At 41.5% G+C, this 24186-nt stretch overlaps 4 protein-coding genes across 4 annotated transcripts; 1 reads left to right on the top strand and 3 right to left on the bottom strand.

Annotated features, from left to right (window-relative positions):
* The first annotated feature begins 274 nt into the window (after positions 1 to 274).
* LOC121802707 (pentatricopeptide repeat-containing protein At3g62890-like) lies at positions 275 to 3090 on the top strand. Its single transcript, XM_042202385.1, has one exon. The coding sequence runs from the start codon at positions 416 to 418 to the stop codon at positions 2804 to 2806; it is 2391 nt and encodes a 796-aa protein (XP_042058319.1). The 5' UTR covers positions 275 to 415; the 3' UTR covers positions 2807 to 3090.
* A 3139-nt stretch (positions 3091 to 6229) lies between these two features.
* Positions 6230 to 8868, bottom strand: LOC121802993 (putative pentatricopeptide repeat-containing protein At1g56570). The gene is made up of 2 exons (XM_042202692.1): positions 8213 to 8868; positions 6230 to 8120 (listed from the first exon to the last, which is right to left on the bottom strand). The coding sequence occupies exons 1-2, from the start codon at positions 8798 to 8800 to the stop codon at positions 6918 to 6920; spliced, it is 1791 nt and encodes a 596-aa protein (XP_042058626.1). The 5' UTR covers positions 8801 to 8868; the 3' UTR covers positions 6230 to 6917.
* A 4672-nt stretch (positions 8869 to 13540) lies between these two features.
* LOC121801811 (alkaline/neutral invertase A, mitochondrial-like) lies at positions 13541 to 16838 on the bottom strand. Its single transcript, XM_042201227.1, has 6 exons — positions 16034 to 16838; positions 15403 to 15562; positions 15025 to 15236; positions 14335 to 14828; positions 14193 to 14241; positions 13541 to 14103 (listed from the first exon to the last, which is right to left on the bottom strand). The coding sequence occupies exons 1-6, from the start codon at positions 16718 to 16720 to the stop codon at positions 13777 to 13779; spliced, it is 1929 nt and encodes a 642-aa protein (XP_042057161.1). The 5' UTR covers positions 16721 to 16838; the 3' UTR covers positions 13541 to 13776.
* A 1811-nt stretch (positions 16839 to 18649) lies between these two features.
* LOC121802942 lies at positions 18650 to 19380 on the bottom strand. The gene has a single exon (XM_042202636.1). The coding sequence runs from the start codon at positions 19283 to 19285 to the stop codon at positions 18752 to 18754; it is 534 nt and encodes a 177-aa protein (XP_042058570.1). The 5' UTR covers positions 19286 to 19380; the 3' UTR covers positions 18650 to 18751.
* Between the last annotated feature and the right edge of the window lie 4806 nt (positions 19381 to 24186).

Raw genomic sequence — 24186 nt, 5'->3', positions numbered from 1 at the left:
TTAATTTTTTACAATAAATCATGGATCAAAACTTACTGTTTGAGATCAGGTCAAAAAGCAACTGACCATTAATTTTTAACAATTAGTTATGAATCAAAGTTTTAAGATAAAAAGATTAATATATTTAATGCGTGTTAAAAAAATTCGACAAAGAGGGTCAATTTTAAATGTATTACTGTATAAGGCACCTTAATGGGCTTTATAAGGCTGGAGATTATCTATTAAGGGCCCTTATTGGGCTATAGTCATACAGCAGTTCAGCAAATCTGCAGAAAAGCTTGAATCAAAATTCATACTCATATGATTGTAACTTTTAAACCATGGGATTGTGGCGCGAGATTTAAATCTGATCTCTCTCTCTCTAAATCTCGCGTTCTCTCTTTGCTGAAAGCCTTTGTGCAGCGATATCTTTCTTATGAGTTCTGCAAAGCTAAGTTCATTTTCAGCAATTAGATCATCCCTCAACCACAAGTCCACTTCAAGAGCTACAATAACTTGCTCGGAATTGGAGACTCTTTTCTCTCGTTGCCATACTCCGCGCTTCTTTAATCAGATTCTTTGTCAAACTATCTGCTCTGGTCTTATTAAAGACACTTATGCTGCTAGTAGAATTCTCAAATTTTCCACCGACTCATCGTTTATTCCATTTGATCATTCTCACAAAATCTTCGCCAAAATTGACAACTCAAATGGGTTCATCTGGAATACAATGCTGAAAGCTTTTGTCCAACGGAACAGAGCAAAAGATGCAATCTTTCTGTACAAATCAATGTTAAAGAATGGTCATATGTTCATGGACAACTATACCTACCCCATCTTGATTCAGGGCTGCTCTCTCCGTTTCTCTGAATTCGAGGGGAAAGAGGTGCACGATCATGTTGTGAAGATGGGTTTCTGTGGTGATGTTTACGTTGTAAATAATTTGATAAACATGTATAGTGTGTGCGGGCGAGTTGAAGATGCCCGAAAGGTGTTCGATGAAAGTCCTGTTTTGGATTTGGTTTCCTGGAATTCAATGTTGGCTGGATATGTTTTAGCAGGGAGCGTTGAAAATGCGAAGGTGCTGTATGCTCGAATGCCTGAACGAAACATTATTGCATCAAACTCTATGATAGTGTTGTTGGGGAGGAGTGGTAGGTTGAGTGAGGCGCAGCAATTGTTTGAGGAGATGGATAAGAAGGATGTGGTATCTTGGACTGCTATGATATCTTGTTATGAGCAGAATATGATGTATAAAGAGGCCTTAGATATGTTCTTGAAAATGTGTGGGAAAGGAATTAGTGTTGATGAGGTAGTCATCGTGTCTGTGCTTTCAGCTTGTTCGCATTTGGCGAGTGTGAGAATGGGGGAATCAGTTCATGGTTTGGTTGCAAAAGTTGGTTTTGAATCTTATATCAATCTACAGAATGCTCTAATTCACATGTATTCAAGATGTGAGGATGTCTCAGCAGCGGAGAAGTTGTTCAAAGCTGGTTGTGTTTTGGACTTGATATCTTGGAATTCTATGATATCTGGCTACATTAAATGTGGATTGGTTGAGAAGGCTAGAGAATTGTTCGATAGGATGTCTGAAAAGGATGTTGTATCGTGGAGTTCAATGATATCAGGCAATGCCCAACATGGTAACTTCTCTGAGACGTTGGCGTTATTCCACGAGATGCTGCATCAAGGTGTTAAGCCTGATGAGACCACTCTCGTGAGTGTCGTTTCAGCGTGTGCTCAGCTTGCTGCCCTCGACCAAGGAAAGTGGGCTCATGCTTACATACGGAAGAATGGGATGAAGGTGAACATTATTCTTGGCACAACTCTTATTAATATGTACATGAAATGTGGAAGTGTTGAGGATGCAATGGAGGTTTTCGATGGGATGGACGAAAAGGGAGTTTCTTCTTGGAATGCTCTGATCCTCGGCCTGGCAATGAACGGGCAAGTAGAAAGGTCACTTGAGAGGTTTGAGGAGATGAAAAGATGTGGAATGGTGCCGAATGAGATAACTTTTGTGGCTGTTCTTGGTGCTTGCCGGCATATAGGTCTGGTAGAGAAGGGCCGTGAGTATTTTGATTCGATGGTGAAAGATTATGACATTGAACCTGGCATTAAACACTATGGATGCTTGGTAGATCTTCTTGGGAGAGCGGGGTTGCTGAAAGAAGCAGAGGAAGTTATTGACACGATGCCTATGCCAGCCGATGTTGCTACTTGGGGCGCTCTGCTCGGAGCTTGCAAGAAACATGGTGACAAGGAAATGGGAGAGAAATTAGGACGGAAACTTATCGAGCTTCAGCCTGAGCACGATGGGTTTCATGTATTGTTGTCGAATATTTATGCCTCTAAAGGGAACTGGGAGAATGTGGAGGAGATAAGAGACATCATGGTGAGGCAAGGTGTGGTTAAAACCCCAGGTTGCAGTATAATCGAAGCCGGTGGTGTTGTGCATGAATTCATGGCTGGAGACACATCACATCCAAGGATTAAGGAAATTGAGGCAATGTTGGCTGAAATGGTTAGGAGATTAAGGAGCCTAGGTTATGCACCGGGTACAGATGAGGTTCTGCTTGATATAGATGAAGAAGAGAAGGAAACAAATCTGTTTAGACATAGCGAGAAGCTGGCAATTGCCTTTGGCCTGTTTGCAACGAATGCTCCTGCACCGATAAGAATAGTTAAGAATTTGAGAATCTGCAGTGATTGTCACGAGGCAGCAAAATTGGTGTCCAAAGCTTTTGATCGTGAGATTGTGGTGAGGGATCGGCACAGGTTCCACCATTTCATCTGTGGTTCTTGTTCCTGCAACGATTATTGGTAGCAGATGCCTATATGGCGTGATGCCAAACGCAGGGATTGATTATGATTTAAGGAGCATTCTCCGAGCTGACCGAATAGTTGGAGCGCGTTCTTAGTATACTGCACGAACATTGCTGGGATCGCCAAGATTATGACACAACATGAAGATACGAGGCTGTGCAGTGAACAAGAGCCTGGCCACTGAGTCGAGGTTACATGTATTTTTGCTTTAATGCTCATCATAATTTGGGTGTAGCATCAATTTAGAAGTAGTGTGTTATTGTATCAATTGCGCTCTGAATTATTCTTCACCAAGTCTAGCACAATCTTAACTTTTTGAAATAATTTCATAAATCATAAGGTGTGTCATTGTATGTTAGGAGTAAAGGCTGTCACTCAATTAATCAAGCATGAAAAGAGCTTGACAGAATATCTAACTCACACTTTGGCTGATATTATTAAAATAGAAGGAAATGAACAAGAATGGAAGTAACAAATGATAAAAGAAATCCTCCGAAGAGGCCCAAGATAATCCTCCGCAGAGGCCTACGACTTCAGTCGTCCAATAAACTGATCTCTCCAAAAGATGTCTAAACTGATAAGAGACTCCCTATTTATAGATACTAAGGTGCTGAAATAAAGGTAACAGAAATTCGAAATTGAATTGTTGATTTACTCAGCCAGCTCTTCCCCCAAAATCTCTGGTTCAGTTGGCTGCTGCGATATCTCCTCTACTTAATTAGTTGGCCAACCACTTCCCTATTTTCACTCCTCTAATCTGTATCAACTGCCTCACTCTCGAAACAGCCTTGCCCTCAAGGCTCAGTTAAAATTCAAAACACATCACTCTCTCCGGTGGAGGTTCAAACTCATGCTTTCAGGTAGTAGCCAGAGCATCGAACCATAGAAGATTGCCAACTATATGTAGGAATCGCAGCATGGCCAGATAGGAGAATGGAGAGCCCGCTAATGAAAATAGGGAATCCGAAAAGGGAACCACCATGGGCGTGGACTGGTGGCCCGCAGCAGGAACTAAACATCGCAGCACGGCTGGGAACGGAGACCGAATCTGCAGAATATCAGGGCTGGCAGACAGCAGCGATGCTGTCACCGTGGCTGGTGTAGGCAGTGTGGTAGAAGGTGGTAGAAAGGCGTGCTGTACTGGAAGGGGCAGGGGCGCGCTATTGTCCGTAGTGGTGCTGAGATCAGGGGGGTTTGTAGACGTTTGAATAGCTGCTATCTCGTGACGGGCTGTTGTAGGTGGACTAGAGGGCAGCAATGGTGCTGTCACGGTGGGTAGGATAGTTGCAGTACTATTGCTGGATGTGGGTGGAATTTTTGGCTGGTTTTTGGCAACATGGACAGTAACAATATCATCACTGTTGTACTTGGATGAATTGCTGGTGACGCGGCTTTCTGATGGGATGGTATCACCAAAACGTTTCAAGAGCTCTTGAACAAATCTGTCCCACGATAAAGAGGGACGGCGATGAACGAGCAATTGCTTCCAAGGCTTGGCTGGTCCGTCTATGGCGGGCATGGCAAAGTCGACTCGTCTATCCGAAGGTGTTTTGTTGAGGAGGAAATATTGGTTTGCCCGCGCGAGCCACGTGAGAGGCTCAGATCCATCAAAAGTTGGCATTGGCGACGTTGATTTGATGCCGGCAGACACCGAATTAGATTCCCGATTTTCAGAGGACGCATCGTCCTCCGGCATTGCTCTGGACTTGTGGTTGAGGGCCGCGAACCCTGCGCGCATCTCAACTAACAAGGAGTCGAGCTTGGATTCCAATGTTGTGACCCGGTCGTTGAGTTCCTCGTTTGCCTTCTCCACCGCGTCAAGGCGAGAATCACCTCGAGAGTTCACCATCGTTCACCGCACCAATTGTTAGAAGTAAAGGTTGTCACTCAATTAATCAAGCATGAAAAGAGCTTGACAGAATATCTAACTCACACTTTGGCTGATATTATTAAAATAGAAGGAAATGAACAAGAATGGAAGTAACAAATGATAAAAGAAATCCTCCGAAGAGGCCCAAGATAATCCTCCGCAGAGGCCTACGACTTCAGTCGTCCAATAAACTGATCTCTCCAAAAGATGTCTAAACTGATAAGAGACTCCCTATTTATAGATACTAAGGTGCTGAAATAAAGGTAACAGAAATTCGAAATTGAATTGTTGATTTACTCAGCCAGCTCTTCCCCCAAAATCTCTGGTTCAGTTGGCTGCTGCGATATCTCCTCTACTTAATTAGTTGGCCAACCACTTCCCTATTTTCACTCCTCTAATCTGTATCAACTGCCTCACTCTCGAAACAGCCTTGCCCTCAAGGCTCAGTTAAAATTCAAAACACATCACTCTCTCCGGTGGAGGTTCAAACTCATGCTTTCAGGTAGTAGCCAGAGCATCGAACCATAGAAGATTGCCAACTATATGTAGGAATCGCAGCATGGCCAGATAGGAGAATGGAGAGCCCGCTAATGAAAATAGGGAATCCGAAAAGGGAACCACCATGGGCGTGGACTGGTGGCCCGCAGCAGGAACTAAACATCGCAGCACGGCTGGGAACGGAGACCGAATCTGCAGAATATCAGGGCTGGCAGACAGCAGCGATGCTGTCACCGTGGCTGGTGTAGGCAGTGTGGTAGAAGGTGGTAGAAAGGCGTGCTGTACTGGAAGGGGCAGGGGCGCGCTATTGTCCGTAGTGGTGCTGAGATCAGGGGGGTTTGTAGACGTTTGAATAGCTGCTATCTCGTGACGGGCTGTTGTAGGTGGACTAGAGGGCAGCAATGGTGCTGTCACGGTGGGTAGGATAGTTGCAGTACTATTGCTGGATGTGGGTGGAATTTTTGGCTGGTTTTTGGCAACATGGACAGTAACAATATCATCACTGTTGTACTTGGATGAATTGCTGGTGACGCGGCTTTCTGATGGGATGGTATCACCAAAACGTTTCAAGAGCTCTTGAACAAATCTGTCCCACGATAAAGAGGGACGGCGATGAACGAGCAATTGCTTCCAAGGCTTGGCTGGTCCGTCTATGGCGGGCATGGCAAAGTCGACTCGTCTATCCGAAGGTGTTTTGTTGAGGAGGAAATATTGGTTTGCCCGCGCGAGCCACGTGAGAGGCTCAGATCCATCAAAAGTTGGCATTGGCGACGTTGATTTGATGCCGGCAGACACCGAATTAGATTCCCGATTTTCAGAGGACGCATCGTCCTCCGGCATTGCTCTGGACTTGTGGTTGAGGGCCGCGAACCCTGCGCGCATCTCAACTAACAAGGAGTCGAGCTTGGATTCCAATGTTGTGACCCGGTCGTTGAGTTCCTCGTTTGCCTTCTCCACCGCGTCAAGGCGAGAATCACCTCGAGAGTTCACCATCGTTCACCGCACCAATTGTTAGAAGTAAAGGTTGTCACTCAATTAATCAAGCATGAAAAGAGCTTGACAGAATATCTAACTCACACTTTGGCTGATATTATTAAAATAGAAGGAAATGAACAAGAATGGAAGTAACAAATGATAAAAGAAATCCTCCGAAGAGGCCCAAGATAATCCTCCGCAGAGGCCTACGACTTCAGTCGTCCAATAAACTGATCTCTCCAAAAGATGTCTAAACTGATAAGAGACTCCCTATTTATAGATACTAAGGTGCTGAAATAAAGGTAACAGAAATTCGAAATTGAATTGTTGATTTACTCAGCCAGCTCTTCCCCCAAAATCTCTGGTTCAGTTGGCTGCTGCGATATCTCCTCTACTTAATTAGTTGGCCAACCACTTCCCTATTTTCACTCCTCTAATCTGTATCATTGTATCCATTTCTTTGCTCAAAAAGTGAGCATAACAATTCAAAATATGCACCTGCTTCGCAGGAAACCATGGCACATTTACAACATAACTCTGTAGTTAGAATCAGTCATTAGTGGTGTGATCCCAAATCTCATGCTGAGATTTCTTCATTTCTGGGCATCACTTGAATAAATAAATGAAAGAATTAGTCTTTGCTTCAAAATCTGATGTAACTGCTCGAGGCCAAAGGTTTCGTGTTTGAATCTCACCAGTGCCTTTACGAGTCCCCGCTTTTAAAGACACTGCCTCGAATTCACTTGCTTCCCAATGACTGTCAGCTCCTTCACTCCAAATCATCTTCTAAGCATTGCAAATCAGGATTGTATTGAGCATCTTTTATATGCAGTCCCAACGTATCTACAGCTTCATAAACCCAATCGATATGGGATCCCATCTTATCTCCTGCAACAAAACTACAGATCTGATTCTTCACCTCGATCCAGCTCATCCCCGCCTCTTTCTTGCTCCCCATTCCTTTCAATAATTTTCTCATCCTCGCAAAATCCCCCCACTTCCCGTTAGCGGCATATAAGCTAGACAGTGCCAGATACGTCCCAGCAACACCAGGCCTCAAGTCCAACACCCTTCTTGCAGCTTTGCTCCCCAGCTCTGTAAGCTTATGTGCTTTGCAGGCTCCAAGAAACGCCCCCCAAACAGATTCATCTGGCATAAACGGCATAGCTTCTATCAGCTTGTACGCTTCCGGAAGCCTCCCTGCACGACCAAGCAAATCCACGACACACCCATAGATCTCCTGATCCGGAGTTATGTTGTACCTGTACACCATTGCTTTGAAGTACTCCAGGCCCTCGTCAACAAGCCCCGTGTGGCTGCAAGCGTTCAAAACAGCAACAAACACAATCCGATCAGGTCTGACTCCGGACTCAACCATCTTGTTGAACAATGCAACAGCTTCCTTCCCATGTCCGTGGCTGCCATATCCGATCATCATAGAGGTCCAAGACACAACATTCTTGCAACGCATCGCCTTGAAAATCTTGCACGAGCTCACAATGCTACCGCACTTGGCATACATGTCGATCAAGGCATTGGCCACCCCCATGTCGTCTTCAAGGCCTCTTCTCACGACCCCACCACGAACCTGCTCTCCAAGCCCCAGGATTGCAATGTTAGCTACTGCAGCTACGACAGAGGTGAATGTGAAACAGTTTGGCACGTGGCCTTCGAGCATCAATCTAGAGTAGAGGTCCAGGGCCTTGTACGGATCCGACTTCTCGTACCCTGCAATCATGGTGTTCCACGTGATTATATCTCTTTCAACCATCTCACCAAAGCTTTGATCTGCATCACTTAAACCAATACACCGGCAGTACATGTCTAGAACAGAGTTCATCACAGGGATATTCGTTTCGAATCCATGTTTGAACACTGTAGAATGTATCTGCTTCCCAAAGGCTTGCGATCCAATCGAAGTGCAAGCCCTAATAGCGATAGAAACGTTGAAAGGATTCAATTCAGCCTCCTCCTGCAGCCAGCAAGCACACATATACATGAGAGCTAAAAGCAAGAATTTACAAACGAAGGAATGAACGATCACGTATGGAGATGAGTGCATACCAACAACATTCTCCTAAAAACATCAAGACCGCCATGGCCGTCTCCCATATGAGTATAACCAGCGATCAGAGTAGTCCACGTGACCGAGTTCTTAACACCAATCTCCTCAAACACAGCGCGGGCTCTGTTCATATCATCGCAGCATGCAGCGTACATGTCCATGAGCGCGTTGGCAACGTAGATGCTCCCGAGGAAGCCATGCCGGAGAGCGAGCGCGTGGGCCATGGCGCCACGGGGTAGAGAATTCATGATCTTGCAGGCCTTGAGTACACTGGAGAAGGTGAACTCGTTGGGGCGGACGTCAGGAAGCATGTCGCGGAAGGCGGCCCAGGCATCGGCGGGGCGGTTGCGCGAGGTGTAGCCGCTGATCATGGCGGACCAAGCCACCACGTCTCGGTCAGGCATTTCGTCGAACAGGATGCGGGCGTCATTGACGAGGCCCGCCTCCAGGTATGATTTGATGACATTTGTGGCAAGGACTGAAGGGGGTTTGGGGGCAAACGGTGAGCTGAAATGGGTTGATGAGGAGAGTGGAAGAAAGTTTGGGAATCTGGGATTCATATTATGGATTAGCTTTCTTGATGTCATTTCTTGTGTTGTTTTAAATGGACAATGTAAAGAAACACAACTTATTTAACAAAAGAAACTATACTTACTTTTTGCTCTTCAGGCCTCAACAGAGACGGTAAACAGATAAGGGAAAATAAATTGATAGAAACGGTGAATTTTACTCCTTCCGTCCCAGTTTAGGAGTGCAATTTAGTCATAGCACGAGTTTTAAGAAATTGTTAGAGTGTGTAATAATTGAAGTGAGATAGTGGAAAATGAGACTACTTTTTATATGTTTAGTATTTTGTTTTATTTTATTTTTATGAAAATATGCATTTGAGATAGTGGACGTCCGACCGGCGTGCAGGACGTCCGCCATTACGCAGCATAGAGGCGGACGCGGACGTGCGATGCGGACACCGGAGTTCCGCGGCATTCCGAGGACGTCCGTCATTGCGGTGACACGACGGACGTCCCGGCGGACTTCCCGATTTTTCATTTTTTTTAAACTCTATATATACGGCTTGTTGAACTTCATTTCATTCACACCAATTGTTTTAACGAGTCTCTCTCTCTACTTTCATTTCTTCAAAAGATAAATGGAGCACTTCGATAGTGATTCCCCCGCCACGAGCGAGTCACAAATGCCGACTTTTCCCGTTAGAGTTGGGGGAAATGCCGGCGGAAGTGCACTGATGTCCGGGGTGATGCCCAGAATGGCGCCGATGATGCCCCAACCCCAAATGGCGGGGATGATGCCCAGGTACTACAATATGTACCCCCCTTGGTGTAGGATGATTCCCCAAATGACGGGGATGAGCGTCGCGATGCCCGGAATGATGCAAGGCATGCCTACCGCTGTGGGGGGAGCAGGCAGGGGGTCCCCCAATCACCTGGGGACAATGTCTATCGCCCCTACATGGATCTATTGTCTGGTGATTCCCCCCAGAGTACTTCTCTGGAGACTCAATTCACCGGCATCGAGACTTTCTCTTTTGAGAAGTTAGGGCTATCTCCGGTCAGGGATTCTCCCACTGAGATGCCATCGGCGGGAGGGAGGACGCGGAGGCAAGGGAGAGGGAAGGGCAAGGGCAAGGCCACTACCTCGTCTGCGCGTTCGGGGAACGAGGGTGGGGCGGGGGCCGAGGGGGAGGGGGAGGAAGCCGGCAGGAGAAAGAGGACCATCTGGAGCATAGAGGAGTGCGTCGAGCTGGCAAAGGCCTGGATCAGTGTAGTCGAGGATCCCTACGTCGGGGCTAACCAGCATATCGACAGAATTTGGTGGCGCATTAGCCGAAGCTACCTCCAATTCAAACCGCCCGGTGGGAAGCCTCGCGATGGAGAGCAATGCCGGAAACAGTGGGAGCGGCTGAGGAGGCAGCTCAGCCGATTTGCCGGCATCTACCAAAACAACCTCCGCACAGCAACCAACGGCATGTCCGCCGATGATGTGAAGCTTCTGTCTCACCAGCAGTACCCCGACAGTAAATTGGGTTTCAGGGATTTCAAATATTGGGAGGTCTATCTTGTGGTGCAGACTTCCGAAGCCGAGGTTGAAGCTAGCTGGCCTTGAAGCCAGCTGGCCTTGAAGCTAGCTGGCCGAAGCGGATGAAGATCAACTCCTCTGGGGAGTACAACAGCAGTGTCGGTTCCCACGAACTCCCTGAAGCCGAGGCAGAGTTCCCGACCCCTCAATCCTGCCGCCGTTGCCCGGTTGGGCAAAAGTCCGCAATGCGGATGGCTAGGGGAAGCGCCAGCGGGTCCGAACCCGAGGTCTAATCGGCAGCTCCTTCCCAGATCGATCCCGAGCTCCCCGCACTCGCCCGCATACAGCAGCATGATTTACTTTTAATCACCATGGAGAAGTGGCTTTCAACGACTGACCCCTTATACAAGATTATGCTGAAGGATGTCATCGACAGTATGCGATGCGATTTGGGGATGCCACCCCTGCCCGATTGTGATGACGGGACTGGTAGCGGGGACGATGAGGAGTGAGACGGGGGCCGCATTTGTCGAAGCTTGAGGTTATTTTTTTTAACTATGTATTTTTTTTAATAATTATGCATGTTTTTTTTAAATAAAATGGTTGCATTTTCTCCGTATTCGTGTCGAAATTTTAATTCCGTAAATTGTTTAATTTGGTGAATTTGTGAATTTTTATTATTGTGGGAAGTTCGTAGGGATGTCCTTGGGGATGTCCGCCATTGTGCATTGGGATATCCTTATGACGTGGCAGTGCAGTTGGATGTCCTTATGACATGGCATGAGGTGTTTTTATGAAGTCCGTCGGGACATCCGTCCCACTGTGGATGCTCTTAGAAAATTTAAAATGCATGCAACCTGCACAACGGTTATACGAGCATCCATAGTGGATGCCCTAGTGGGAGGCACATCAGCATGCCCCTTCTTTCTGTAATGGTGGAGCCATAGTGGTACCCTATCAATTAAACTTAATTTGCTTTTAATTTTTAATACTATTATTTTTTAATTTTGTTTTTAATTACTAAAATACCAAAATATATTATTCCATCCGTCTCTGAAAATTTGTCACTTATTTCCTTTTTCGTTCGTCCCTAAAAATTTGTCACCTTCCATTTTTACCATTTTTGGTAGTAGACCCCACATTCCACTAATTCATTTACACACATATTTTATTTTAAAACTAATATATAAAAGTAGGACCCACATGCCACAAACTTTTCAACCCATTTTCTATTACATTTCTTAAAACATGTGCCGAGTCAAATGATGCCAAATTTTAAGGGACGGAGGGAGTATATTAAACACCACAAATGCAAAAAAAAAACAATTACTTAATTAAAAAAAAAAAACTACATCATACTTAGCCACAAAAAAAACTACATTGCTAAACTAAATTGTTCCCTCCGTCCCACTTTAGGAATCCCAGTTTACCATTTTTGGGTGTCCCACTTTAGGAATCCCGGTTGGAATATTCCATAAATGGTATTAGGCCCCACATTCCACTAACCTTTTTCCACTCACATTTTATTATAAAACTAATATAAAAAAGTAGAACTCACTTTCCACTATCTTTTTTTCACCAACTTTCATTTATATTTCTTAAAACTTGTGCCGAACTCAATCGGGACTCCTAAAGTGGGACAGAGGGAGTACTGAATTTAAAAAAAACCTAACTAGTCATCTAAATTTAACTTCTGGCTCAAATTCTTAATCATCCTCTCAATCCTCTATCGTTTTTCCGGATCGGTTTCCTGATGAAGGTTGTTTTGGGCGTTAAGTATAAACCTATACTCAACCACCTCGCGAAAACCTTTGAACTCCTCGATCGCTGAGGCCATAAGCTGAGCAGACGGAGGAGGCGCAGCCTGCGGGGGAGCCGATCCAGATGCGGCTGCCTTCGCCTTCCCTTTGGCCTGGGCTTTGGCATCCTTGGTACCAATGAGACATCTAAAAGTAGACGTAGGAGTGCCGGAACTCCCTTCCGGCTCAGCGTTCAGATCCACACGGGAGATGGGCCGCTGCTCGTGTAACCGCCACTAGCGGTGTTCTTCGTCCGCTTCGCAGCCGAGGATCCAACCAGTATCCCTCCGTTGAACTTCGTCTTGTCCTTCAAGATCAACCAAACATTGTACGTCTTGAACTGAGAATGGTACTCGGACATCGACTTCTTGAGGACATCCTCCATACTCTCACCGCTGCCCCTTGGGTCCCTTTTCATGTTGTAAATATAGCAGAAGTTGTTAACGTGGAGCTTGATCTGATCCCAACACTTGCGCAGCTGAACCTTGGTCTGCTTGTACTCCCAAATCCGTTTCACCTCGTTGTATTTGGCCTCAATGCGATCCCACATCCTGGACGAAGTCTGGTTGTTGGCGCATATCGAATCCTCCAATATATCGACCCAACACTAAGCCACCTTCACGTACTCCTCCAACTTATAGTCAGTACGCCCTGTTGCGTACTCTTCGTTGAGCTCGTTGGATGGGAGTGAGATTGGGACGGATGGCGCCTTTTCCTTCCCCGCCATCTTCTTCTTCCTCATCGGCGGCTCGGGGGGAAAAAGGTTGCCCACAACTAGGCACCATGTCCTCAACCCGATACGCGTCGGTGTTGAAGAACGGATCGAACTCATAGTCCGAAACATAAGTGGACCCTACAGATTCAGGCGTCTCAACCCGGTAGTCTTTGTGGCCGGGCGCCGCCTCTACCGCCAAACATCAGCATATTGTCGTCGACACCATGAAGGTTTGGGAATTGACTCGGATCCATTCTTGAAAGTGTGAAAAATGAGAAAAGAGAAGATAAAGTGAGTAGAGTAGAAAGTATTGGTGTGTGAAAAGTGAATGAGGATTGGGTATTTATAGTGGTTTAATTAGGGTTTAAAGAATTAAAAAAAAGTTAAACACAAAAACCGAAGAGATCGGGCTCAGGCGCGGGGCTGCAATAGATGCCCGATCGGGCGCCCGATGGATCGGGCGAGAGATCGGGACGACCAATCTTTCGGTCGCACGGCTCGGGCTCGGGCGCTTATAGTGGATGCTCGAGGACGCTCGATCTCGGGCGATCGGGCGTAAGATCGGGCATCCATTGTGGATGGTCTATGGAGCAGTAATTATCAATTAACAAGTAGACGCCTTTAGAAGACTTTTTTAATAATATAATTCTCTTTCATCCAAATACATGACGCACAACCTATTTTATAATTTCTACTACCATCAATAATTCAGCCTAAGAGAAATATTTTCTTTTTAAAATATTTTTTTAGTTTTCAGTTTGTAATTAGATAAGTAGTAATGATGGAAAAAAAGAGAAATGTGACTCAAATTCATATATGAATTTAATCCTGGCCACGCCACCATTACAAAATATATGGGGCTCTCCTATTTTCCTTGCTATATTAGTATACAACATTTGACATCTCTAACATTTCACAATTGTAAAAAAACAACTACTAACCTATCGTCTGTACAGTACAGTACAGCACAGCACCATTATATGAATGGTGTTTTCTTGATCCAAAGTAGAATAGATCAGACCAAAATCTGAGACTTGGCAAGCATGCGCGAGCAATTCTTCCGGTTGGAGTTGCTCACAGCACAAACACAGTTTTCGAGAATATCGTAGTCTTCCTCCCACAACAAAAGGGCAGCTGCATCCGGCTTCTCCATCAGCATCTTCGATGTCAGGTATCCTGCAATAGACCATGTCTGGTACAACCGCGCCTGCTTCCCTATGAACTTCCCGTTCTTTGTGTCGTAGTATTCAGGCCACCCATCCATAGGAAGCCGTTTCTCAACTATGTCCAGAGCCTTCTTCGCCATATCCGTCCTACGCATCTTCATGCACGCCAGCGTGAACTGCTTAAACAAATCAATTCATCAACTACACCACAAAACACACATTTAAGCATCACATGATCTGTCATTTTTATATAAGATATTCTTACCTGCCATAGAAGTGTTGGCCAGGATCCACCATTATGATACGACCAAGGTCTGCAATAATCACTCAGATTTTATAAGATATACATACTACAAAACTACATCTACATGAAAGCAATTTATGGTAATGTAGTTATGGGATCTTACGTATTCTTGGGATCGCTTCCAGTGATTATTCGCCACTCCTCTGACTCGACTGCAGGGTAACACACTTTAAGTGGCATTTGACCAATAAGATCATCCCATTTGGCTTCGATCAGATTCAGTACAGCCTCATTCTGTCTTGGAGTACCCAGAGATGAAATGATAGACCAGAGGTTTCCGAGGGTGAAGAACCTAAAATCCATATGAGCCGGCTGCAGGTTGCCAATGAGATAACCGCCCGTCTCAGGAATCCAGTGCATTAACCAATGAGGAATTTGATCAGGGTAGATATTAAACTTGTTAGTGGCTTCGGTCGAGTACTCCTCAGTCTTATAACGATAGATCTCATTAATTTTCTTCAGATCGACCCAATAATACTCCCTGATGTGAAAAGACAATGCACTCAGTCTATTGTTGATGGCCCTCACCAAATTCATGGATCCCTCCTCTATTTCAAGCATCTCACGAGAGCACCGGAGAGCTGAGTAAAATAAGGACTGCAAAATAAAATTAAAATGAATCATTCATGACACTTGTATAAAGTTGACTTGCAGTCGATGAGTAAACTCATCGTTCTTAAACTTCCAAAAAAATTTAAGAATCCCATAACAAACTATCATTCTGACAATATAAACTAGATAATAAATCTGCTAAGAAACAAACAATTCTTACGAGGATATGCAGCAAACTTACTTGAATCTCTAATGGATGACCATGAATACCCATTCGACGATCTATCATACAGGAACCATCAGTAACAAGTAAAGAAGGAAACATATCAAAGCCATCTGACAAACAGAGGTTTATAATAAGTTTTATCCCTGTCTGGACATCCACTCTTTCCTGCAACGAGTAGTCCCCCGTGAGCTTCCCATAAGCTCGTAGTAAGATAATCCACCAGAGTCCTAGATAAATTAAAAACAGTTGCAACATCACAGAAATGAAAACTAAAACATGAAGCCATTAAATTCAGCCAACAGCTTAAATGTATCCGTCATTGAGGTTCACTGCTAAACACAGGTAAAGTAAACAGAGAAGAAAAAGAACCTAATAAAGAAACAACTTGCATACCAGAATCTACAGGAGCAACACGTCCAATAGCCGACTCCCCAAAATCTGGATCAAGAACTTCCTGAGACTTATCATCATCTACGGCAACAGATCTAACTTTAAAACTTGCTGGCATTAGGCCTTGTCCAGGACTATAGCAATCCACCGTTTTCTCCCAGCTCTTGAAACAGCGAGGAAATAAAGGAAAATGAATCAAGTAGCCACATCAATGATTAATCAAGTATTCTACAAAACCAGGCAATAAAGAAAAATGAATCAAGTAGCCACATCAATGATTAAGTCAAACTAGTAGTAAAAGATTAGCTACTCAACAAATGCAGTGTAATCCACAATCCATCTTTCTCTATATAGTAAGTCCTGATGATTCATCGTAGAGTATCACAAAACAATGCAATAAAAGCAAAGAGTCGATCAAGATGATATAAGAAAACGAAGGAACGTCAGTAAAGTAGCCACATCAATGATTAATCAAGTATGCTACAAAACCAGGGAAGATAAGGAACATTCTTTTATCAAGTAGCCACATACATCAATGATTAAGTCAAACGATCAGCTACTCAACTAATGCAGTGTAATCCACAATCCATCTTTTGCAAAGAGTCGATCAGGATGATTGAGAAAGAGGGAGTACCTGCAGCTGCAGAGTGTGAAGCAAGAAGTTCTTGACGATCTCACCCTCACCCTTGAGCAAAAAAGCAAAGGCAGAAGGGACAAAATCACGTATAAACACCTGATCGTAGTTAAGCGGCGTCTTGTCGTCGGGATCATTTGCCGCCACAGTGCCCACGGGGCTCCCGCAATACGTGACGATGGCGTTCCTCAGCAGCCTCCAAGCCTCCTTCTCCACATCAGTCTCCTCCTTCCCCGCCTCCGCAAGCATCGCCTCCCTCGAGCACTCATTCTTCCGCACATTCTCCCTGCCCTCTTCAACTCCCTCATCCTCCGGCGTAGGCTTCACATTGATGCCTCCCTTCACGTAAATCCGATCGCATTTCTTGTCGCTGACGTGCCTCTCCACCGGCGCCGAGAAATTCCTCAAATGCGGCGCAGCTCTGGCAACCGCGAAATGGGCCCTCGCCTTCTTGCTGAAATTGAAACCGCCGGAGCTGGAGAAGATTCTCGATTGGCCCCATGTCGAAGACAATGTCGAATTCCGCTTCTGGGTCCGACCAAGAATGTTACGAAATTGGGAAGCGGAGAAGTGATTAGGAATGGATGAGAAATTGGAGGATTTGGGAAGAGGGACGCCCACGTTCTTGGAGGGCGACAGGATTCTGGAACATGGCTTCATGTTCTTGAATTTGAAAATGGTGGCCATTTCTTTCGTTGTGGGGAAGATTAATGGGATGTTGAGGAGAGACGATTTAGTTAATCCGGATTAGAAGAAAAGTAAAAGAAAATGGAATGGATTCCAGAAATGGGAAGAGGGGAAGGGATTGCGGAGGGAGGATTCAAATATCAAGAGGGAAGTATCAAGTATATAATATATATACGGAAATTCTGAATTCGGCAGTTAATGTCGCATTTTTTATGACGCATATTTTCAATTCTTGTATTCTAATCAAATTCTATCACTAATATTTACGAATAAATTTAGCTACAACCGGCAAAGAAATCAAGGATGGTTTTTTTTTTTTTCCAAGAAATCAAGGGTGGTTGAGATCACTAATATTTAGGAATAAATTTAGTTACAATCTGGAAAGAAACCATTGGAAAATTGTTTGTTGTGAATGATTTTTATCATGGACATATACTTAGAGCACCAGCAATGGAGGCCGATCGCAAGGGCTGATCGATCGGCCCCCTTATCGGCTCGGATAGGTCACCATTATGGGGAGGGAGCCCATCTCCACCCCCAACTCCTCCGCCCCTGCGCCGAGTGATCGCCCCAGCCGATGGCATATCGGCCTGCGATGGGCCTCCATTGCGGGGGTTCGGGCCAATGATGGGGCCGAATCCACTTTTTATTTTTATTTTTAAAATTTAATTTAATTTTTAATCCATTATATATACCTCATTCTCCATCAATTCACATTCATCCCTTTCCAATCTCAATTTCAACTTTATTACTTCTTTCTACGGTGATATGAACTTCAGCAATAAAATGTCCGACATGAAGCGGAAGAAAAAGAAATGAAAATAGGCTCTGAGATAGGCTCCGGAAATAGATCACCATTACTAATGCTATTATAATTTAGGCATTGCCTCGGCTCAGCCCTCATTTACTCGTACATGTTAAAATTATCATTGTGTATTACTTTGAGTGGAGAGTAGTTAGTTGTGAATGATTTCTTATCATAGACAAATACTACTTACTAAAAGGTGGCGTTGCTTCATTTACTTGTACCTATATGCTAAAAATTATTACTCCATCCGTCCATGTAAATTTGTCACTTATTTCTATTTTCGTCTATCTCTAAAAATTTATCACCTTTCACTTTTACTACCATTTTTGGTAGTGCACTCCACGTTCCACTAATTCATTTTCACTCACATTTTATTATAAAATTAATATATAAAAGTATGACTCATATATCACTAATTTTTCAACTCACTTTCTATTACATTTCTTAAAATGTGTGTCGAGTTAAATGGTGGCAAATTATAATGGACGGATGGAGTATTGTGTATTAAGTGACTTTGAGTGATAATGTTGCTAAAGCTAAGGTCGAAGTTTTGTTACCTCAAATGACTTTTTCTCTCTATTTCTAACTTACTTTGAGTGATAATATATGTATTAAACATGTAAAAGCATAGACTACTTGATGATTAGAAGTTTGAAAAAAACTATGTGGATAATATTGTCCAAATTTTAAAAATGAAACAAAAAGGAAAGCAACAGGAATTAATGAAGGTTGTTGATCTTAACCTTTTCAACATAATTCAAAAATCGAATTGTGCATGGAGTGGATCTTAATGCATCGGAGATATCAATATATAGGGAATAAAATAACAATTAAGTTGTAATAAATCACACATCCACAGCTTTTAATTTGGAAGATATGTTTAAATATATGGAGGATGAAAATATGTCAATGTTTGAGTCTTTGAGAGATTTCAGGTAAGTATATACTACCCATATAGAAGAGTGCCTCATATTCAAAATTCCACGTGGCATAATTTGAGTCATTAGATTGGGCAGTTGGTACATGGTCTTTGTTAGGACTTGGGAGTTAGAATAAAGTTAATTTTTCCGTTACATCCATACAAATATATTTTCCATAAATTAAACCAACACATTCAAAAAAATATGAAAATTGAGAATTCATGTTATATAAAAGTAATATTTTAACATACATATTAATTAGCACAAGTCACAATATATTTTGAGTTGTGACACTAATCAGATTCAAACCTCCTTGATTTCCACGGCCGGTTTGGGCTCCTCCTTGAGTCCATTAATCGCGGGCTTCTTCTCGATCTCGTTCTCGTTCTTGTTGTTGTGGTTGTTGTCGTCGTCTTGAAGCTGGAAGGCGTCGACGGGATAAGTGCGGAAGAGGCCAGTGGGGGTCTTGAAGGTGATCTTGCCGGTGGGAGGAACGTCGACGTAGATCTCCCTAAGCATGACCCAGAGCAGGAGCTCCTTGGCCTTGACGCCGGTGAGCTTGGTGATCCGGTTGGGCTCGATGTAGGCGGTGACCTCCATGGCGTACTGGACTGGCTTCCCGATCTTCTCGAAGCGGTGCTCGCACTTGTTCTTCTGAATCAGCCACACGAAGCCAGTCTCCTTCACGTACCCGACTTCCACGATGTCCTTGAGCGGCAGAAGCCCGTTGGGCAGCCCCATCTCCGTCAGCAGCTGCTTCGATTTCTCCCTGCAGATTTCGTCGCCGTGGTACATCTCCGACGCCGCCGCTCTGATCGCGTCTGTCACTAGAGACATCTTCTCTCTAACTGTCTTGTTTATTTTGTTTTGTAAATGAATGAATGAATGCAGTTGATAGATGAAGGGGTACGTAGCTGAGCTGTTATATAGATGGATGGAGGGATGGCTTAGCTTCATTGTGGTGTAGTATACATTATCATGGTGCATTAATTGTATGTATATTATCAATACCTACCAACTACTTTATGGTTTAGATGTACCTATTATCAAATAGCTAACACGAGATCATGAATTAATAAGGCCAGGGTACGTACATATTTCTTCAACAAAAGGGTAAGTACAAGATAGTTAGTAATACACACATAGTTCAAGTTTATGCATAGATTAGGCAGCTATTAAACAAAAAACACATACACGTATGTACACATATATAATATACTACACATTTTAGAAAAAATATTGCTAAATATGAGTATCATCGATAAGCACTGCTCTCATTGTTATTTATTTTTTAATACCTTGATAAATGACATAAACATTAAAGTTTAGTTTGTTCTTTTATGTATGAATTTGAAATTATTTAATAAAATGGATAAAATCAAGCTTTTGTTTGTATGTAATTTGTGAAATTAATACTCCCTTCATCCTACAAAAGTATGCACTTTTGATTAGACACGAGTTTTTAATGCACAATTGGTAAAGTACAGAGAGATAGAAAGAAAAAGTAATTAAAGTATTATTAGTGGAGAATGAGTCTCACCTCATTAGATACGAAAAAAAGTTTTTTAAATTAGAAAGTGCATACTCTTGTAGGACGGACTAAAAACATGGGTGTATACTCTTGTGGAACGAAGAGAGTATATGTTTGAGGCTCTTCTCTGTATTATTCTCTCTCTTACTTTACAATTTAACTATTTATTATCATTTTTATAAAACGAATACAGAAAAGTCAACGGAACTCCTAATGGCGGACTGAGGGAGTATATAAACATGGATTAAATGAGAACAGTACGTACACAAATAATGTTTAATGCAGTATAACGGTTTTTATCTCTTGGAGAATACTCCGTTGATCAAGTTAACAAGAAAAACTTATTTGACGCCTAAGATATACTCTCTTCGTCCGCGAATAGGAGTCCCTTTTTTTTTCATTGTAGTTCGTCCGCGAATAGGAGTCCCGGTTCACTTTTACCGTGAATGGTAATAGAGTCTCATCTTCCACTAACTCATTCCACTCACATTTTATTTAAAACTAATATATACAAGTGGGATTCATATTCCACTAACTTTTTTCCACCCACTTTTCTTAACATTTCTTAAAACTCGTATCGCCAAGAAATGAGACTCCTAATGGCGGACGGATGGAGTATTGTGTATTAAAAGTTGGTGTCCGAGTTTCACCACCCAAACAGAGTCCTTCACCAACAACTTGAGTGACCTTAGAGTGTCCACAATGGTTAGGCGCGGCTATAGCCGCGCCTCGCGGCGATCTCGGAGCGGTCCATAGTAGAGGAGATGTTCGCCCCCAGGGTGGACGAGGAGATGGGGGCGGTAGGCGGCGGACGCGCATTCGGCGAGTTTGGGGCGAGGACGCGGCGACTCCGGGGCGGACGCGGCGAATAGGCGGGGCACGCGGCGAATAGGCGGGGCTGCTATAGTGCAGCGGTGTCCGGCGCGGGGGGGTCGGTGAATTTTTTATTTTTTTTAATTCAATTAAATTAAAAAATGCAGATCAAATCTGAAGCCGCGAGGAAGAAGATACTCGCGAGGAAGAAGATGACTCCAATTTATGATTAATTTGGTCAATTGCATTGGGCTTATATGAATTGCATTGGGCTTTTTTAAATGGGTTTTGATTAATTTGATCAAGTTACTCCAATTAAAATGATTTGGTCTAACCCATTTAGTACTATTTAAAAAGCTAATAAACAAGATTGGTCTTTGGTTTTAATTTTTTTAATTAAATTATGTGTTTTTTGAGTAATTTTCAGCCTGATAATTTTAATTCTAATTGACTTAAAATATACAAACAATTGATAAAAACATTTTAAAATGAAAATTGATTATAAAATTAAGGGGTTATTGGAAGTGTCCACTATAGTGGGCGGAAACAAAATTTTAGGGCTATGGACAAAAAAACTGGGGCTATGAACAAAAACTGGGGCAGGGCTATTGGGGTGTCCGTCTTATTGTGGACACCCTTAGAAGTTGGACCGAAGGGTAAGGTACTTGTTGGCCAGTATCTTCCTATGTGTTGAGATGCTCCTTTTCCCTTGGTTTTTCTGTGTTTGTTTGATGCTTCTCTCTATTAATTTGGATAAATGCATTAGAGGGTAGTTGGTATTTGCTATTATTGCTATGTTTTGGATCTTCTCACTCACTTGTAACTCCGAGTCTGAAATGAATTTTTAACATGGCTAAGAGGAGAAGCCGGGATTAATCATTAGAAGAATACCCTCACCTTTACCTTAATACTCCCTCTGTCCCAGAAAGATTGTCCCAGTTCATATTTTTGCACTCGTTTTACAAAAATAATAATAAATAGGTAAAGTTGAAAAAAGTAAAATAAGAGAAAGAATAATATAGGTAAGATTATTCTCTACGTTATTCTTTTTTTTACTTTACTATCTCTCTACTTTAATTATTTATTATTATTTTTGTAAAACGAGTGTGAAAAGGAAATGAGACAATCTTTATGGGACGGATGAAGTAGTAATTTTTTTTTCTCATCCGCGGGAGGATAAACATGTCTTTACATAAGACACCTTGAAAAGAAATCACAATTTTCCACTACACGTACGCAATTTATCCATTTTACTGTGTAAATTCAATTTTTTTTTATTTCGTAATTTTTGCTTAATTATGAAGGTAGTTAGAAGATTAGTTGCAGAATTAATGTCTAATTAACGTGGCAAGAAAGTCAATATTTGTCGGCTCGTATCTAACTGTGGGCAAGTTTAAATTCATTATATTGAAACGTTGTCGTTTTTCTATAGCTGTAAACTGTTCATTTTTTCCATAAACTTTGTCATAAATTCTGTGACGGTGGATGATATATAAATACATAGACGGTTTAGCACTGCTGTACACATTTATGGCTCCTTAATTTGGGAGAATTCTTTTCCGGAAAACTCCTCAATTTTCTTAAGAGTGATGCAAAACAACCATATTATAGTCAACCACACAAGATTATATAAGTAATTTAACATATTAATTATATATTAAAGTATTAATGGTAGTTAGTGGACAAGTTAAAAAGACTTTTCTAACCCTCTCTTTGTTTTCGTTTAATTAAATCAGAACTAAGAATCCCCTCTCTTCTTAATTTTGAAATTTGAATAAAAGCTATGCATTAATTACACGTTCATAGTTCCAATAAAAAGTAAATCTTCAATAGACAAATTTTAAACAATAAGTTTAATATGCCAGAAAATTTGCAACGTGTTTATTTCTTTTCATTTTTAGTGATATCTTAATTTTGGTATTATGTATATATATTTTTTATGATATTATTTTCATTATGGAACACTTTTTAGTTTAAACTCACTCAAATATATTTTAAAATTCACTTAGATTTATAAGCTTATAAAAAAGTATACCAACAAATATGCAACATATTTATTTCTTTGCATTTTTAATATTACTATATATATTTATTTTATTTTTTATGATATAATTATTTTTACTATGGTACACTTTTTAAATTTAAACACTCAAATATATTTTAAAATTCAATTAGATTTATAAGCTAAAATACTTATACAATCCTATTACAATATCTTCAAGTATATATTCTTTTTCGTTTATAATTTATTTTATCTGACACTTTATACTTTTTTGTTAATATTTTAATTTTATTTTCTAAAAAATTTATTTTTGTTAAATACTCAAGTCTAATCAACTTATTCTAAAATTAATTTGTGATGTCGTAATTAAAGTATGTTAAGTTATTGATTTAATTAAACTTATACTCCCTCTTTCTCACAAGAATGTGAATTCTTTCTTTTTTAGTCCCCCTCTCGATAATATGTACTTTCTAAATTTGGAAACTATTTTCTCTCTTATGAGGCGTGACTCGTTCTCCACCAACAATACTTTAATTATTGTTTCTTTCTACATCCCTCTTACTTTACCAATTTTGCATTAGAACCCGTGACAAACCCAAAATGCATATTTTTTGTAATGGAATGAGTATTATTTGAGTGTTTAAACAAGAATATAAAATTTGTAAAAAAAAATGAAAAGGATCTTCGATCACTAATTGAATTTTACAATATTAGATCTCGAGCACATTAAAAAATCATTTAATCAAATTACTAGACCAATCTATTTTGCACTATTAGATCTGAATCAGGACTAATATGAGTACTACTACTATTTATATTACAAACCAAATGATTAGATAGGACTAATTCACTAATTGATCTACGTACTCTGCAACACTAGATCTCAAGTCTCAACCTTTTTATAAGAACTATTTAATCAATCACTAATATCAGAGGATTTCTTTTATAGAAATTATGGTTAAATGAGAATAATTCATTATTTCATCTATTTATTTTTTATGATATTTTAATTAGAACTTCAAGTAAATTAAATAAATTAATAAATCAAATAATAATGCCATAAGTCAAAAATATTGGATAAGAATAAATCGTTAATTGAATTTTGAAATATTATATCTCGAGCATATTAAAAAAATTATTTAATCAGGTCACTAACTGATCTATATATTTTGCAACATTAAATCTAAATAGAGACTAATGTCATAAGTATTTTTTCTTATAAACTAAATAGTTGGATGAGAATAATTTACAAATTAACAAAATATTTAATCAAATCAGTAACTGATTTATCATTTTTCAACATTAGATCTCAGTCAAGACTAACATCCTTAGTATTGCTTTTAATTTACTAATTAATTCATTTATTTTGCAGTAAATATCAACTATAGTAAA

The sequence above is a fragment of the Salvia splendens genome, chromosome 5 (assembly GCF_004379255.2).
Source record: "Salvia splendens isolate huo1 chromosome 5, SspV2, whole genome shotgun sequence".
In the NCBI taxonomy this organism is placed as follows: Eukaryota; Viridiplantae; Streptophyta; class Magnoliopsida; order Lamiales; family Lamiaceae; genus Salvia; species Salvia splendens.
Note: the sequence above shows the minus strand (reverse complement) of the source record. Positions and strands in the feature narration are given on the sequence as shown.